This window comes from Photinus pyralis, unplaced genomic scaffold (genome assembly GCF_008802855.1).
Source record: "Photinus pyralis isolate 1611_PpyrPB1 unplaced genomic scaffold, Ppyr1.3 Ppyr1.4_LG10, whole genome shotgun sequence".
In the NCBI taxonomy this organism is placed as follows: domain Eukaryota; kingdom Metazoa; phylum Arthropoda; class Insecta; order Coleoptera; family Lampyridae; genus Photinus; species Photinus pyralis.
In genome coordinates this window covers 4,253,524-4,267,318 of record NW_022170250.1, presented here as the reverse complement: position 1 = coordinate 4,267,318, position 13,795 = coordinate 4,253,524, and the positions used below count along the sequence as shown (strand labels likewise).

At 40.6% G+C, this 13,795-nt stretch overlaps 2 protein-coding genes across 2 annotated transcripts in view; both read left to right on the top strand.

Moving 5' to 3' along the window:
* The window catches only part of LOC116160948 (transcription-associated protein 1), a 70,120-nt gene extending 69,933 nt beyond the window's left edge, over positions 1-187 (top strand). Inside the window, 1 exon segment of the mRNA XM_031474101.1 lies at positions 16-187. Coding sequence (XP_031329961.1) covers positions 16-93 — 78 coding nt within the window. The 3' untranslated portion in view covers positions 94-187.
* Positions 188-9,486: 9,299 nt separating this feature from the next.
* On the top strand, positions 9,487-13,083 carry LOC116161790 (phenoloxidase 1-like). Its single transcript, XM_031475259.1, has 10 exons — positions 9,487-10,536; positions 10,582-10,691; positions 10,737-10,929; positions 10,976-11,199; positions 11,249-11,704; positions 11,754-11,918; positions 11,968-12,096; positions 12,141-12,465; positions 12,511-12,746; positions 12,793-13,083. Exons 2-10 carry the CDS (start codon positions 10,584-10,586, stop codon positions 13,006-13,008), a joined length of 2,052 nt encoding a protein of 683 aa, XP_031331119.1. The 5' UTR covers positions 9,487-10,536; positions 10,582-10,583; the 3' UTR covers positions 13,009-13,083.
* Positions 13,084-13,795: the final 712 nt, after the last annotated feature.

Here is a 13,795-nt window from a genome sequence, read left to right as displayed (position 1 = left end):
GTTTTTTATTCGTAGATCGGAACTTTGGTTGCAGCCGCCAGCAGCCATGACAATTTGTGTCGAATGGATCCCGCTTGGCATCCGTGGTTGTGATGTGTATATATAGACGTTTCTTTTACTTCGTTGTATAAACGTTTAATTTATTGTAAACAATGTGATTATGCAGTATTATCACATCTCTAGCGCTCCCAGTTTTTTTATTTTTCTTAGTGGAAGTGATTTGATCGTGAATGATGTATGGTGAGTACCAGAAGGGGCAGAGTTCAATTATTTAATAGCTTCAGAGAGATTTAGCGGAGTAGACCTGAATTACCATGAATCAAACCGGTAATCGACACTTACAACAGGTAATGTAAGGTAGATCATGAAGTCAACGCACTGTATAACCGTGAGTGTAGGTACTTGTAATGTTCACATTGTGTGAATCGGGAGTTCTCGAAAAAGGTTTCCAATCATTACATTGTTCTAAAGAAGGTGATCTAAAATCTTACATTTTTCTAGTGTTTTTTAATAATAATAATAATAGTTAACCAGGCTAGACCTGAGTTCTGACAAGACAGGCTGACCATAATAATAATAAATAGATGCTCTGTTTTAGTTCACAATTCAAATTTTAATTGTGTCATTTTAAATTAGACGAAGGCATATCTGTTTGAAATATGTACGTCAACTATCACCTATACCTACCTATCAATCGCTTAATCAGAGTGCTTTCTTATACTTGTTAAACGTTACATATGATGCTGAAAATGGAGACGAAGAAGAATAACTAGATCCTTAAGAACAAACGTTTACTCTAATCAATGTAATGATTACTAATCATATGGTCACCATTTTTAGTGTAATGTTCTTACGAATCAACTATGACAACAAAATGCAAGAGAAAATACACAAATCAAATGCAGTTAATCAAATTCATAAATTAAAGATGGCCGTCTGCGTTAATGAGAAGCCATTTTGTAAGCGTTCTTTAACTAATACGGAATAGAGGTGGTTCGGTTTGGGGAAAAATTCTAAGCATTCGTAGCGAGACCAGTGCATGAACCTTAAAGAAAATTGAAATTAATCAATTCGTGCTTGGTCATCAGTGCGACCAGAGAACTACCAAGGAATAACCTTGTTGCTAAGCAAATTTGTCTGGAATTAATCAAGCGCGACCGCACAAATTTTCGCGTTAGTAACTAAAAATGTTACGCGCGATTGGTCGTGGTTTTTGCCTAATTGCTCTATGGCTTCATGCGCGCTATCACGTTTACACTTTCGAGACTTCGCACTCGACACTTTATCGTAGAATGCCGAAAAACTAATTTGGACGACGCACTTGACGCTCTGGTGATCAAAAACCGAATACCATACCGCTATCTCTACTGAACGCGACCCTACTCTTTCAAATTTACAAAGACCACCTACAAAATGGTGCTGATAGGATAAAGTGGCCATCTTTAATTACTTTACTTTATAGCCTGCACCCCATGATATTATTATGCGTCATTGTGATTCAGCCGTTTTGGACATTAAGGTTTCTCAGGCGATTAACTGGTCAAGACACGATCCAAAAAATATTGATCACCAGGAATCTGTGGGGTAGGAATGCTCAGGGAACAAAAATTCAGTGACTTTTACAGAAAACTACAACAGAGTCCTTAGGGCTGAACGTTTTGTGGGAGAATATAGCACCGGAAGTTCTGGGGGTACTGAATTCCCCCCCCCCCCAAGCACCTCGAAGATCTTATGTGTAAGGACCTGAACATTGAAATTATTTTCCCCCAGACCCCCCGGTTGTACAGTCTAGCTCAAAATATTTAGTGACTTTGAAAGGACCGTATATCTAATGTAACACCAGAACTCTTTGGGGTAGGTGTGCTCAAGGAACGAAGAATCGGTATCCTTTACGAAGAAGTTATTCTGCTACCCGTCCCTACACGTGAAAAAATACACTACTACTATCCATAAAAATCTAATGAAAATTCAAGGCTCCCGTTACAAACAAAGCTTGGAGCACGCCATGCTTCATTAAAAAACATAAAAATCTATTGATAAACTGCGACACGAAATTTAAAGGTTGATGCTTAGTACAAGGCAGAATAAAATTATTACTAACTGTAATTACACTCTTCATAGAGTGTTTCGTATGTTTTTACCATAGGGCTATTTTTTCTGATGTAAGGTATGTTGCCTAGTCGTAGGGGTATGTTACCACAGACTATAGACATTGAAATTTCTTTCAGATTAACCGTAAGGTTATGACTTGAAGAGCTGACAAAAGTGAAAGCCTTTTTTTCTAACTATATCAAAGAACTGTGATAATCCACCCTTATGGTTAGGCAACACACCTTTACATCTGAAACAAAAATATGATATGCTCTGTATATAACCAATCGACCGGTTTGCGCAGATGCCGAATACTAGGGGATTTTCGTAACGAAGCTAGGGGAAAAAAAGAAGATGTCGAAGGAAGGCATCACGCTTTCCCGGTTTTTTTTATCTTGGTGTTGGTGTCTTGAAAGTGTATTTACAGGTAGTAACCATTTTATTCTTTCTTGTACTAGCTATTAATCATTGAATTTCTTGCCACAATTTGATATTATTTACAGTTTGCTGATTTTGCATAAACTGCCATATCTGAATCATGGCGTACTCCATGCCTTTGTTTTGAGTACCGTTAGATGAATCGTGTTTGTTATCCGTTACTTTCTGATCCGTGGCGCGCTGCAGTTCTTGTGCGTTAGCTATACGAAGGGGGGCTCTCTTATTTGATGTTTCGATGTTTGTGTGTGCAAGTGGTTCATTCTGTCTCCGTGGAGTTGGTACCTAATACAGTTCGATCTTTCGCTGTCTCTGTTGCCGACTCGTCTCGTGCGGATTGCAGTTCTTAGCATCTTAGCAATGCAAGTAGGGGCCCTCTCATTAACATTTCGTCTATTTAAAATATGTTCTGCTTGAGCGATGATCGAATATCTTTCATTTCAAATAGGTACTATCTAAAGGTGGAAGTTGAATCATGAATAATAAAAACTGGGAGAAAACGATAGGTACCTACATAATATGGAAGAACCAATTCGCGAAGGGGCATAACAGAACGGGAATAGCAAAAATGTGTGAGTATTAGAAAGGCAATAACATGGAAACAGGTAAAGGAAGGGGAAGAAAGAAGTGGTGAGACCGAAAGTGTACAGAAGAGAGAAACAGATACAGAAAAATGATGGAAAAAGAAAGAGGGGGAAAGATAGAGGAGAACGAGTTGAGAGAAAAGAAAAGAAAGAAAATGTAAAGAGAACAAATGAAGAAACAGAAAAAATACGAAGAAGAAATCAGGGAAATAAAAACAGAGAAGAACTTTGGGCGAAGATGATAAACAGAGGGAAAAGGAAAACACATAATTAGTTGGGCGAGAGAAATACAAATCGAGGACTGGAAACAGAACTTGATAAGGTACTACATGGAAAGCAGGAGGAAGAGGTTAGCTTAAAAGATGGAAGGGAGGGGGTAGAAAGGGACGAAATATCAAGAGGCTTAGAGATTGAGCAGCAATTATAAAGAGAACCGAAGAAAGGGAAAGCGGCAGGAAGAGATGATTACTTACTTACAACACCCGTAATGCCCGTATTTGAACAAACGAATTTAAATAACACAATAAAATCCACCCTGCGATAAATTTCCGCGACTCCACGCTGTATCGCAATTCAAACGCCCTGCGCTACTTGATGGGTACTTTACCCAACTTCGTTGACAGCCTTATGCAACTTTTCTCTCGCGGTTCTATGCAAATTCGATAAACATTCCGAAAAGTGTAAGTAGATTTCTTTCCGCCATTTTGTTCCAATATGGCGGAATTGGTCGAACTTGACCGAGTCACTGGCTCCGCCTACTTTCGCTCGAGTTTAAAAAGTCAACCGTTTTTACCGTCTCCGAAAACAGCACCGCGCCGGTTGCCGGTCACACGCTTCCTTTCTGTGCGTACCTTTTATACAGCCAATCGCCCTTTGTGAGTACCGTCCCCCGACCTTCTGTTCTTGATATAAAGAATTATTAATATCCGATCACGATAAGGGATCGAGGAGGAGGACTATTGTTGGTAGAAATTAATTCCTTTCGTTGAGAATTGAGAATCATTGGAGTACAATGAAGGATAAAACAAGTTTCCCCCCCCCCCCCCTGCACAGCTCTTGCTTTGATAAGGAGTCAGAAGGAAGGGCGGTAGTTGGTAGAAACCAGTTCCTCTTGTTGAGACCTTTAAATAGAATACCATGAAGAGTAGAACGTGTGTTCACTACCTCCACCCCCCTTTTTTTGAAAAATTTTACTGCTCACACCACTAAAGGCATGTGTATGCAAATTCTGTGACCAGTCGGTTGTAGTATGTAAAAGTTATATGCATGTTTTACATTCAAACAGCATCTCAAGAAATAATTCAGGGGGGGGGGGGGGGGCTTGAGACAGCGAAATTTGATAATCGTCTGGCACACCTTCAAGGTATAGGCTACGTATAGCAAATAATTATAAGGCTCTAGAACCTCTAAAAGTACTCTCAAACCGCGGGGGTTAGGGTGCGGGGGGGAATGACATTGAATGTGCGGTAACCTTGAACATGGGGCACTCTCTACTAGAGAGCAAGTGGGTATCTATAGTTTTATGAACCGCGGACGGGGAACTAAGAATGATGCTCTACGCTATAAGCGTTTTAAGTAGAGGTTGCTGCTTAAAAAGCAATAATAACAGATAGGTGACGCATGTCTGTAAAGGAATGGACATCATCCACTTCCAAAGCGTCATTGGCTTGACACCGCAGAGAAAGTGTTATTGACAAAGTGTTAATCTAAGATCTAAAACTAAAACTTGGCAAGTATATGTAAGTGGGAAATGCATTATATAGTGTTATAGTGGTTATATTTTTCAAAAGGACCACCCTCCGTACCGTGCTATTGGTGGAATATTGCCGCGCAGAATGCTAGCGCCCTGATTTTTGGGGTGTCGATTGTTATCCCTTTTCCTTCGTAAACCGCATTGATTAAAAATAGCAGCTGAAACCATAAGGTAGAATGCATGGATTCCTACATACCGTCTTCCAAACGGGATACACCTATGCTCCCAGGTGAGGTTATTATATGCGTTCTTCCCTTTTTATCATAAGTACGGCTATGTGCATTCATTGTACTGTACTTGCCATCGACAATTGCTGCTCCAACTAAGATTTAACCCCTAATTTAAGAGGTAGGTAAATTTTATGTCATCAAAGAGGAGGGGTTACCTTTGATTTCTGATAGGATCCAAGTTTCATATAAGTTTTACGTTACATACTAATGCTTGTGCCGATGCACCTACTGATACCAAGCGGTCATTTTTTTTGTGAAATAGGGAAATTTCCACATGTACCGCTTCATAGCGAACGTAAACGAAAGTAGGTCTGGAAATATAGGCGATAACATGTTCGTTTTAGATAAAAACGTGGGTAAGGGGGTTTTCTGCAGACGAGGTTAGACTTTGCATTATTTGTTAGTAAATACGAACAATAGCGGAAGTTTATAAACACGCAAAATTTAATTTGGGAAGAGTACTAGGGTTACCTTTGTGTACTGGAAAACCATTGGATATCGTTCAACACCTTTATGAGGAGATTTACAGCGCAGACTGTTTTAGAATACGATTACACAGAATTACTAAGTATTTAGAAAGCTTTTTAGCGCATTTCCACAAAAATAAAAAAAAATGCGCTATTGTGGCCACTTTGTCCGTCCGTCCGTCCGCTAACTTTGCGACGCTACTAGTTTTTTATCTTAAGAGCTATTGTTCTACTTTTTTCGCTATTTGGTTCGTTATGGTGTCGAGTCTTGTACCAAGGAAGGAATTTTGTCTGTACCGCTTACAAAAAAAGTTATTGTAAAAAAAAAAAAAAACCGTTTTTTACATGTTCCATAATTTTACACTTTTGCCGTTTATTAACGATCCTAGAGATCGTTTATAATTTTGCATTGCTATCTGTCGCCTGCCGGTTGGTCTCTCCGTCTGTTCCTTTGTCTGTCTGTCCATCTATCTGTCCGTGTGAACGATAACTTTGTTTAGAAATGTTCGATCGCTTTTACATCTCCGTTAGTTATGAACTGAATTGCATGAAATTCAATATGGGCATAGCTTTAGCCATATAATACGCAATGCCAAAAGTTGAATCGAATCGATTCAAAATTCACAGTGCCCTTTTCGCATCTCGACCATTTATAAACCGAATTGCAAACTTTTTTACTTATAAAAGTATTTGAATGAAATTTGATACATAGGCACTTGGAATAAAGGAAAATCAAACGCCAATTTCAAAATTTGGTTTTGCGCATGCGCAGTGCCAACTTTTTTATTTATGGAAGAATTTAAACGAAATTTGATACATAGGCACTTGGGATAAAGGAAAATCAAACGCCAATTTCAAAATTTGGTTTTGCGCATGCGCAGTGCCAACTTTTTTATTTATGGAAGAATTTAAACGAAATTTGATACATAGGCACTTGGGATAAAGGAAAATCAAACGCCAATTTCAAAATTTGGTTTTGCGCATGCGCAGTGCCAACTTTTTTATTTATGGAAGAATTTAAACGAAATTTGATACATAGGCACTTGGGATAAAGGAAAATCAAACGCCAATTTCAAAATTTGGTTTTGCGCATGCGCAGTGCCAACTTTTTTATTTATGGAAGAATTTAAACGAAATTTGATACATAGGCACTTGGGATAAAGGAAAATCAAACGCCAATTTCAAAATTTGGTTTTGCGCATGCGCAGTGCCAACTTTTTTATTTATGGAAGAATTTAAACGAAATTTGATACATAAGCACTTCGAATAAAGGAAAATCAAACGCCAATTTCAAAATTTGGTTTTGCGCATGCACAGTGCCAACTTTTTTATTTATGGAAGAATTTAAATGAAATTTGATACATAGGCACTTGGAATAAAGGAAAATCTAGCGCCAGTTTCAAAATTTTATTTTGTGCATGCGCCGTGCCAACTTTTTTATCTATGGAACTATTTAAGTGAAATTTGATACTTAGGCGCTTGGAACAAAGGAAAATCTAACATTAGTTTTAAAATTTAGGTTTGCGCATGCGCAGTTCCAACTTTCTTATTTAGAAAAGCATTGAAATGAAATTCTTCTCATAAACTGAAATTGAAGTAGCACGTCAAAAATGGATTGCCCATGTGCAACGCTATCTTTCATATTTGTGGCCGGATTTTTACGATTTTAACAGAAGTTGCATCTTACAAATGGGAAATGAATGCAAGTGGAAATGCGCTTTATGTAAATCGTTTACGATTACTTTTTAACTTGTTTGATTTCAGGTAGCTTTCATATTCTTTCTATAGCTATTGTAATGGGCTAACAATTGTCACAAAATTAATTCTTTTTCACTCTTCTACTGTATGGAAATAATTTGAATTTAGCAGTGTAAGTTAAAGGTTAAATTTAGTTAACCGAGTGCTTACGTAAAATTATTTTAACATAGTAAGCAATGAATTGAGACGTGCGCCACAAAATTATGACTCTTGAAGGAGGTAATGTAAAGAAAACGACCACGTATTAGTAACGTGCAATTGCGATTTGTATGAAATAATTGTCGTGACAAATTTGTTATTTTAAAAGCCGTTGGTCCTATAATTAAGGGCTGTGTGAATTAAAAGAGCGAGTGTATTTAAAGAAGTGCAGTGAAAAAGCTTATTTTTGGCGAGAATTAATAAAACATTAACAAATTTGTATAAGAGGACGTACATCACCTCCATCGACGAAAATATAAAACCTAAATATAGAAAGCACGCAAGGTCCAAGGGCGTTTCCCAAAAGTACATAGAATCTGAAGGTTTTTATAATTGTCAAAGGTCCTTGAGAGCTCTCGATGTGGTATAAAAACTTCGGAAAATCCTGAAATCTTTACTCTGGCGTCTCTTAAGACTGCCTAAACTCTTTTCATGGAGTTTTGATCATTTCCAAGAATCCTTCCATTTTTGAGGCGTTTTAAATTCTTTCTAGAGCGATAGATTTGTATTCCCTAGCTCTGAAAAGAACCGTGAAAGCGCTAGGCAGATCTTTGTAAGCTACCTTCAGATTGTTATAGACTTGCTGAAGCTCGGTAAGCACACAAAATTTCAGAACGAACCTAAAAAGCCCTTGAAAACCTGTAATGATCTTAGGATTTTCCCAAGCCGGCACTGCACTCGCCTATAGTTACAGTTGGAAAATCTCTAGGGGAAAAACTACGAGCAAAGCTTTCAAGTCGTTTCGCGGTACTTTTGAATTTCGGTAGCCTGCTCGGCTTGGGTACGAATGAACTCCTATACGTTGTGTAATCGGTTTTGTGTCAGAAAATTAACAAGTAAATATATTACGCATACAACAAGGTGATACCAACAAAACCTTCTTCGGGACAAAAACCCCGGCATATTTTATTTTTTTAAATTTTATTGCCTTTATTTTATAGTGGCAGAGTGTTAGCTAATTCTTTTTACTGTTTCCCACTATACGATCTCAAACAGCCTTGCCTTATCTGAGATTCGACCCAGGACTCTTGTAGCCAAAGTAGATTCATCTGAGCTACGTCGGTCCCACACAAATACATGAAAGAAATCAACTACTGCAACAATGCAAAAGAAAATATCGCGAATTATACGATAAAGATCAGGTTAAATTAAACAAATTTATAAAAACAAACACAAGATACGTCATAAATGCAAGTGGAAAACATGATTTAATGTATAAAGAAACATCAAAATGGCGTGGTGACCATAATTTAAGACGAAGAGTACAATTCTACCAAGTTTTGTAGTGACCTGGATCTCCGATATAGAGCTACCCAGAACAGCTCCCTTTGTTCCTGAACGTAGGCAACCCAACATACACAGGTTGTCTTGACGAACAGGATGTTGTGTAGAAGGGAGGTTTTAGAGGTCCTTAGGTTACGAAGAGGCTAAGGGCTAATGAAAACAATTATTTGCATTTTTCACAATAACCTAACCTACATTTTAATTAATAACAAATTGCAACTTTGACGTTTCTTTCGCATGCGCAGATTATACGGAGGTTTAGGCCCCGGATTCGAATACTTTTTCCCCCAAGCTTCGTTATGAAAATCCCCCGGTCTTCGACATCTGCGCAAAACGATCAAAATAGAAAACATAACACGATTGGTGTATACAGAGTGTGTCGTATTTTAGTGTCAGATGTAAAGGTGCGTTCAAGCCGTCAATGGGTTTCCGGAAAACAAATAACGTTTTTGTAAGGCTTTTTTAAAGGTCTTCGGAGGCGCGGAAAAACAGTTAAGGGATTATGGAAAACAATTGATGGCACTTGTAGTGGTTTCGCTCGCCTTTACATATGGCATTGTAGCTTTTTTGACGGATTTTTGGTTTATTTCCAAAATGATTCACTTTGGAAGCGTTTTAGATCTTTTTCAGAATGTTTATGACTCTAATTTTGTGTTTTCTAGAAATCCTTCTCTTTTGGAAGCATTCTAGACCTTTTTCAGAGCTTCATTAGATCGGTTTAGATTTTTCTAAAGCTTGTAAAGAACACCTATTTTCGGGAAAATCTTAAACACCTTTCAAAGTCATCAAAAATTAAGGTCCAAGGGTTTTCTTTGATTTCTGTTGAAGTTCTGGAAAACAGTTGAGAACTTATAAAAAAGGCCTTATTGTGCTTCCTCACACCTTAAATGACACTTTTATTTGAACTAGGTACCCTTTCCAAGAATCCTTCGCCCTTGGCAGCGTTTTAGATCTTGTCCAGACCCTTGTCAAAAATCTTTCTAAGCTTTTTCTAGTTTGTTGTAGATCTTTGCCAAAACTGGATAAGGACATCTAGTTTCGGAGTGATCTTGAACGATCTTAAGGGTTTTCGGAAAGACCATGGAAGATGTTTAAAGACTCTTGGGTCTACGTGTAAAGCAACAAAGAAGTCTGAGGCTTTATAAACGCCTTACATTGGCATTCTTGAGCCTTTTAATTCTCTAGGGTATTTCCAAAGCTTTTTCAGTAATTTGTAGGCACTTTTCCAGAGCATACCAGATCGTTCCCGAAACCGTTTTCAGATGATGAGAATTGTACCTATGGGTAATGTTTTCTTCTGGAACTCTGGAAAGCTCCCGAAGGTATATTTACGCATGTGGAACGTTTGCAGTGTACTTAAGTCTCGTCCAAAGATCTTTCGCGTCTTTGTTTCCAGAGGTAGACGAGATACATTCTTTCATTTGTGTGTTTCCATCGATCTCTGTAACAATAAGGCATTTTTTTTTCTCAAATTCAGATTCGTATGTTTAGGGAACTCTTTTTTTGTGTTCATGTCGGTTTTCTGCATTTTGAAATTTCTGACACGGTGTAATGGAAGTAGTTTTTTCACCTTAAAATACCTGCGGTTAGACAACTTTGATACGCGGGCCATGTACTCGTATTGGATGTTATTCGGCGGTTAAACCACATCCCTTTGTCAAAAAATATTGTGGGAATCTCCAATATAAATCGAGCTGCATTCACTTTTTTCACTGTGAGCTCAAAGTTCGTGCAAGGTGAGTGACTCTCTTTCATTTTTCTTTTAGTCGCAATTTTTGCAGAAATGGCGACCAAGGAAAACCTGCTTCTTCTGTTACAAAATCCAACGGAGCCAGTTTACTATCCGAAAGGCGATAAAAAGGCCGTCTTTGATATTACGACCGATTACATTGTAAAGAGCGCATGGTGTAGTAAGAGATAATGAGGGTGATTTTAGGCTCCTCGTTACCAACATGTTGGAGTGCAGTTATTTGATCGCGTCGGCGAGGAGGCAGGTGAACGGATTCCCGTAAAGCAGATCTCTCTACCGAGGTTAGGAAATATTTTGAAGCTCCCACGCCAGGCCAATTTCTCCCTGTTCATACCGTTCCATCGCGAAATTGCCGGACAGCTCATCGACATCTTCATGGGTAAGTCGAAATCAATTTCTTCCCTTTTACCTACATTTCGGTATAGGTATGAGAGACATTGAAGATCTCCAGTCTATGGCTGTTTACGCAAGAGACCGTGTTAACCCGTACCTGTTCAATTATTGTCTGTCCGTCGCTCTTTTGCATAGGGTGGACACGCAAGGTTTGGATATTCCCTCGTTCATGGAGTCTTTTCCGGATAAGTTTATCGATACCCAAATCTTAAGTCAGGTTCGAGAAGAAGCAAATCTTGTACCGACGGGCTCTAGGGTAGGTACACTTTGGTTTTTGTTGTTAGCTCTTGGAGAGACTGTTTAAGACCCCGATCGAAATTCCAATCGACTACACCGCATCGAATCTGGAGGAAGAGCATCGCCTTGCCTACTTTCGCGAAGACATCGGAATTAATCTACACCATTGGCACTGGCACTTAGTCTATCCCTTTAACGGTCCAAGGCAGATAGTGAACAAAAACCGGCGCGGGGAGTTATTCTATTACATGCATCAGCAGGTCATCGCGAGATACAACTTCGAACGCTTATGCGCCTCCCTAAAAAGGGTCACCCGGTTTATTGACTGGCGCAAACCCATCCCCGAGGCGTACTTCCCCAAACTGGACAGCTTGATCGCTAGTAGATCGTACCCTTCCCGCGTCGCCAATCAAACGATTCAGGATTTGAACCGAGAGCAGGATCAAGTGAAGGCTGATATTAACCGACTGGAACAATGGCGCGACCGAATTGCCACGGTCATTGCCTCGGGAAATGCACAAGACGTAAGCGTCCGATAGTTAGTTAATCTACGCTACAAAAATTCTGCAACAGGAAGCCGGAAACGACATTCCATTGACGGAGTTCGAGGGCATAGACGTTCTTGGCAACATGATCGAATCCAGCATCCTCTCGCCGAACCGCGCGTTCTATGGAGACCTCCACAATTTTGGGCACGTTTTCATCGCGTACATCCACGATCCAGACCATCGTCATTTGGTAACTTTCCACCTCCCAGAGAAGCTCGTCCTTACTTTCACTGCTTTAGGAATCGTTCGGGGTGATGGGCGACTCCACCACTGCCATGCGCGACCCCATCTTCTACAGGTGGCACGCGTTTATCGACGACATTTTCCAACAGTTCAAGGCGTCCCTTCCCAGATACACCGTGTCACAGGTACCTATCAATCTTGGTTTCGGTAAACCACCCTTAATTTTCAGATCAATTACGATGGAGTGACCGTGGACAGCTGCCAAATTCAGTCGCAGGGTGGAAATCCGAACGTGATTAGCACCTTCTGGCAGCAGTCGGACGTCGACCTCACCCGCGGCATGGACTTCCAACCGCGCGGCCCAGTCTTCGTCCGTTTCACCCATCTGCAACATCAGCCGTTCACTTACAACATCTCCGTGAACAACTCGGGAGGTGCCCGGCGCGGTACCTGCAGGATCTTCATCGCGCCGGCGACCGACGAGCGCGGAAATCCGTGGCTCTTCCAAGATCAAAGGACTCTCTTTGTGGAGCTCGACAGATTTGTTGTCAACTGTAAGTACGCGCGATGAGAACGTAGGTAATGCAGTTTTTGATTAGTGCAACCGGGAAAGAACACAATTGTCCGTCGCTCCGACCAATCGTCGGTCACGATTCCGTTCGAGAGAACCTTCCGTAATCTGGAAGCTAACAGACCGGCGGAGGGCACGGACGCAGTTGAGCAATTCAACTTTTGCGGATGCGGGTGGCCGCATCACCTCCTCATTCCGAAGGGCACACCTGAAGGGAAGGACTCGCATTTGTTCGTGATGATCTCCAATTACGACGACGATCGCGTAAGCGACCACCGTTTTTATTCAGTCCTTAATCGGATTTTTACAGGTCGACCAAGATACCAACGTCCCCTGCAACGACGCTTCCAGTTATTGCGGCATTAAGGACAGGCTGTATCCGGATCGCCGCTCCATGGGCTATCCCTTCGACAGATCACCGCGTGATGGGGTCAGCACTCTTCAGCAGTTCCTTACGCCGAACATGAGAGTACAAAATGTCACCATTCGTTTTACCAATCGTACCCTCAGAAAACCACGTCAATAGGAAACGGAGTCATGTTGATGACCGAAAGCTTCAATGTATGATCATAATTGATAATGAATTAATAAAAAATTAAGCAATAAATCTGTGTCTTGCTTTGGAAGAGACAAAGAAAACACGTAGAAGGAGCTATAAAGGAAAATGGATACTGAATGCATTCCAGTCCTTTCGGGTGACTTTTTCAGAGCTTTTCAGGAAGTTTCCAAAGCGTTTACTATAACTGTCTCCCCTCCTCCTCCACTGCCATAAATCGTGACGAGTCGCACTACAGGTCCCCCGTCATATTTTTGTAATTCATCCACCCTAACCCTACTGTTTGAATCCTGTGGTTAATTTTCTTGTCCGATTTCCTCTTGTCAGTAACGTAAAAGCGGTGGTATTTGCACTCTCTGTTCTAGTAGGTTTATACCCGTGCGGTGGAGGCACGTCCCAAGATCGCGCGGATAGTGGAACACCCACACAAATTCCTGAATGGTTGTAACGTGACTCGCGCCTCGGTGTGGGTCGGTGACGATTATAGTAACCCCTCGGGGCTAAGACCAAACCTAGACTGGTGACCTCCCAAGTCACGACGTACCCAGGACTGGCACTGGGTTCCAATGTAAATAACGGTACCCCTCGAATACAGGGGGACCTCTGAGGAGGCTGACAGCCAAGCGCTGGGTAAACCGTTCTGCTCAGATGGTGGGTATTGTGCGGACGATATAATAATCTAAACAAACTCTTTCCGGACTCCTTCTCAGGGGGGACCAACATCCGACCCCTCAAAAGGCAGGCTCTCCGAAAGAGG

Coding starts and splice junctions, on each gene's coding strand:
- LOC116161790 (XM_031475259.1), top strand. CDS start 10,584: ATGGCGACCAAGGAAAACCTGCTTCTTCTGTTACAAAATCCAACGGAG. Junction 11,919..11,967: donor ATCCAGACCATCGTCATTTG/GTAACTTTCCAC, acceptor TCACTGCTTTAG/GAATCGTTCGGGGTGATGGG. Junction 12,747..12,792: donor CCAATTACGACGACGATCGC/GTAAGCGACCAC, acceptor GGATTTTTACAG/GTCGACCAAGATACCAACGT.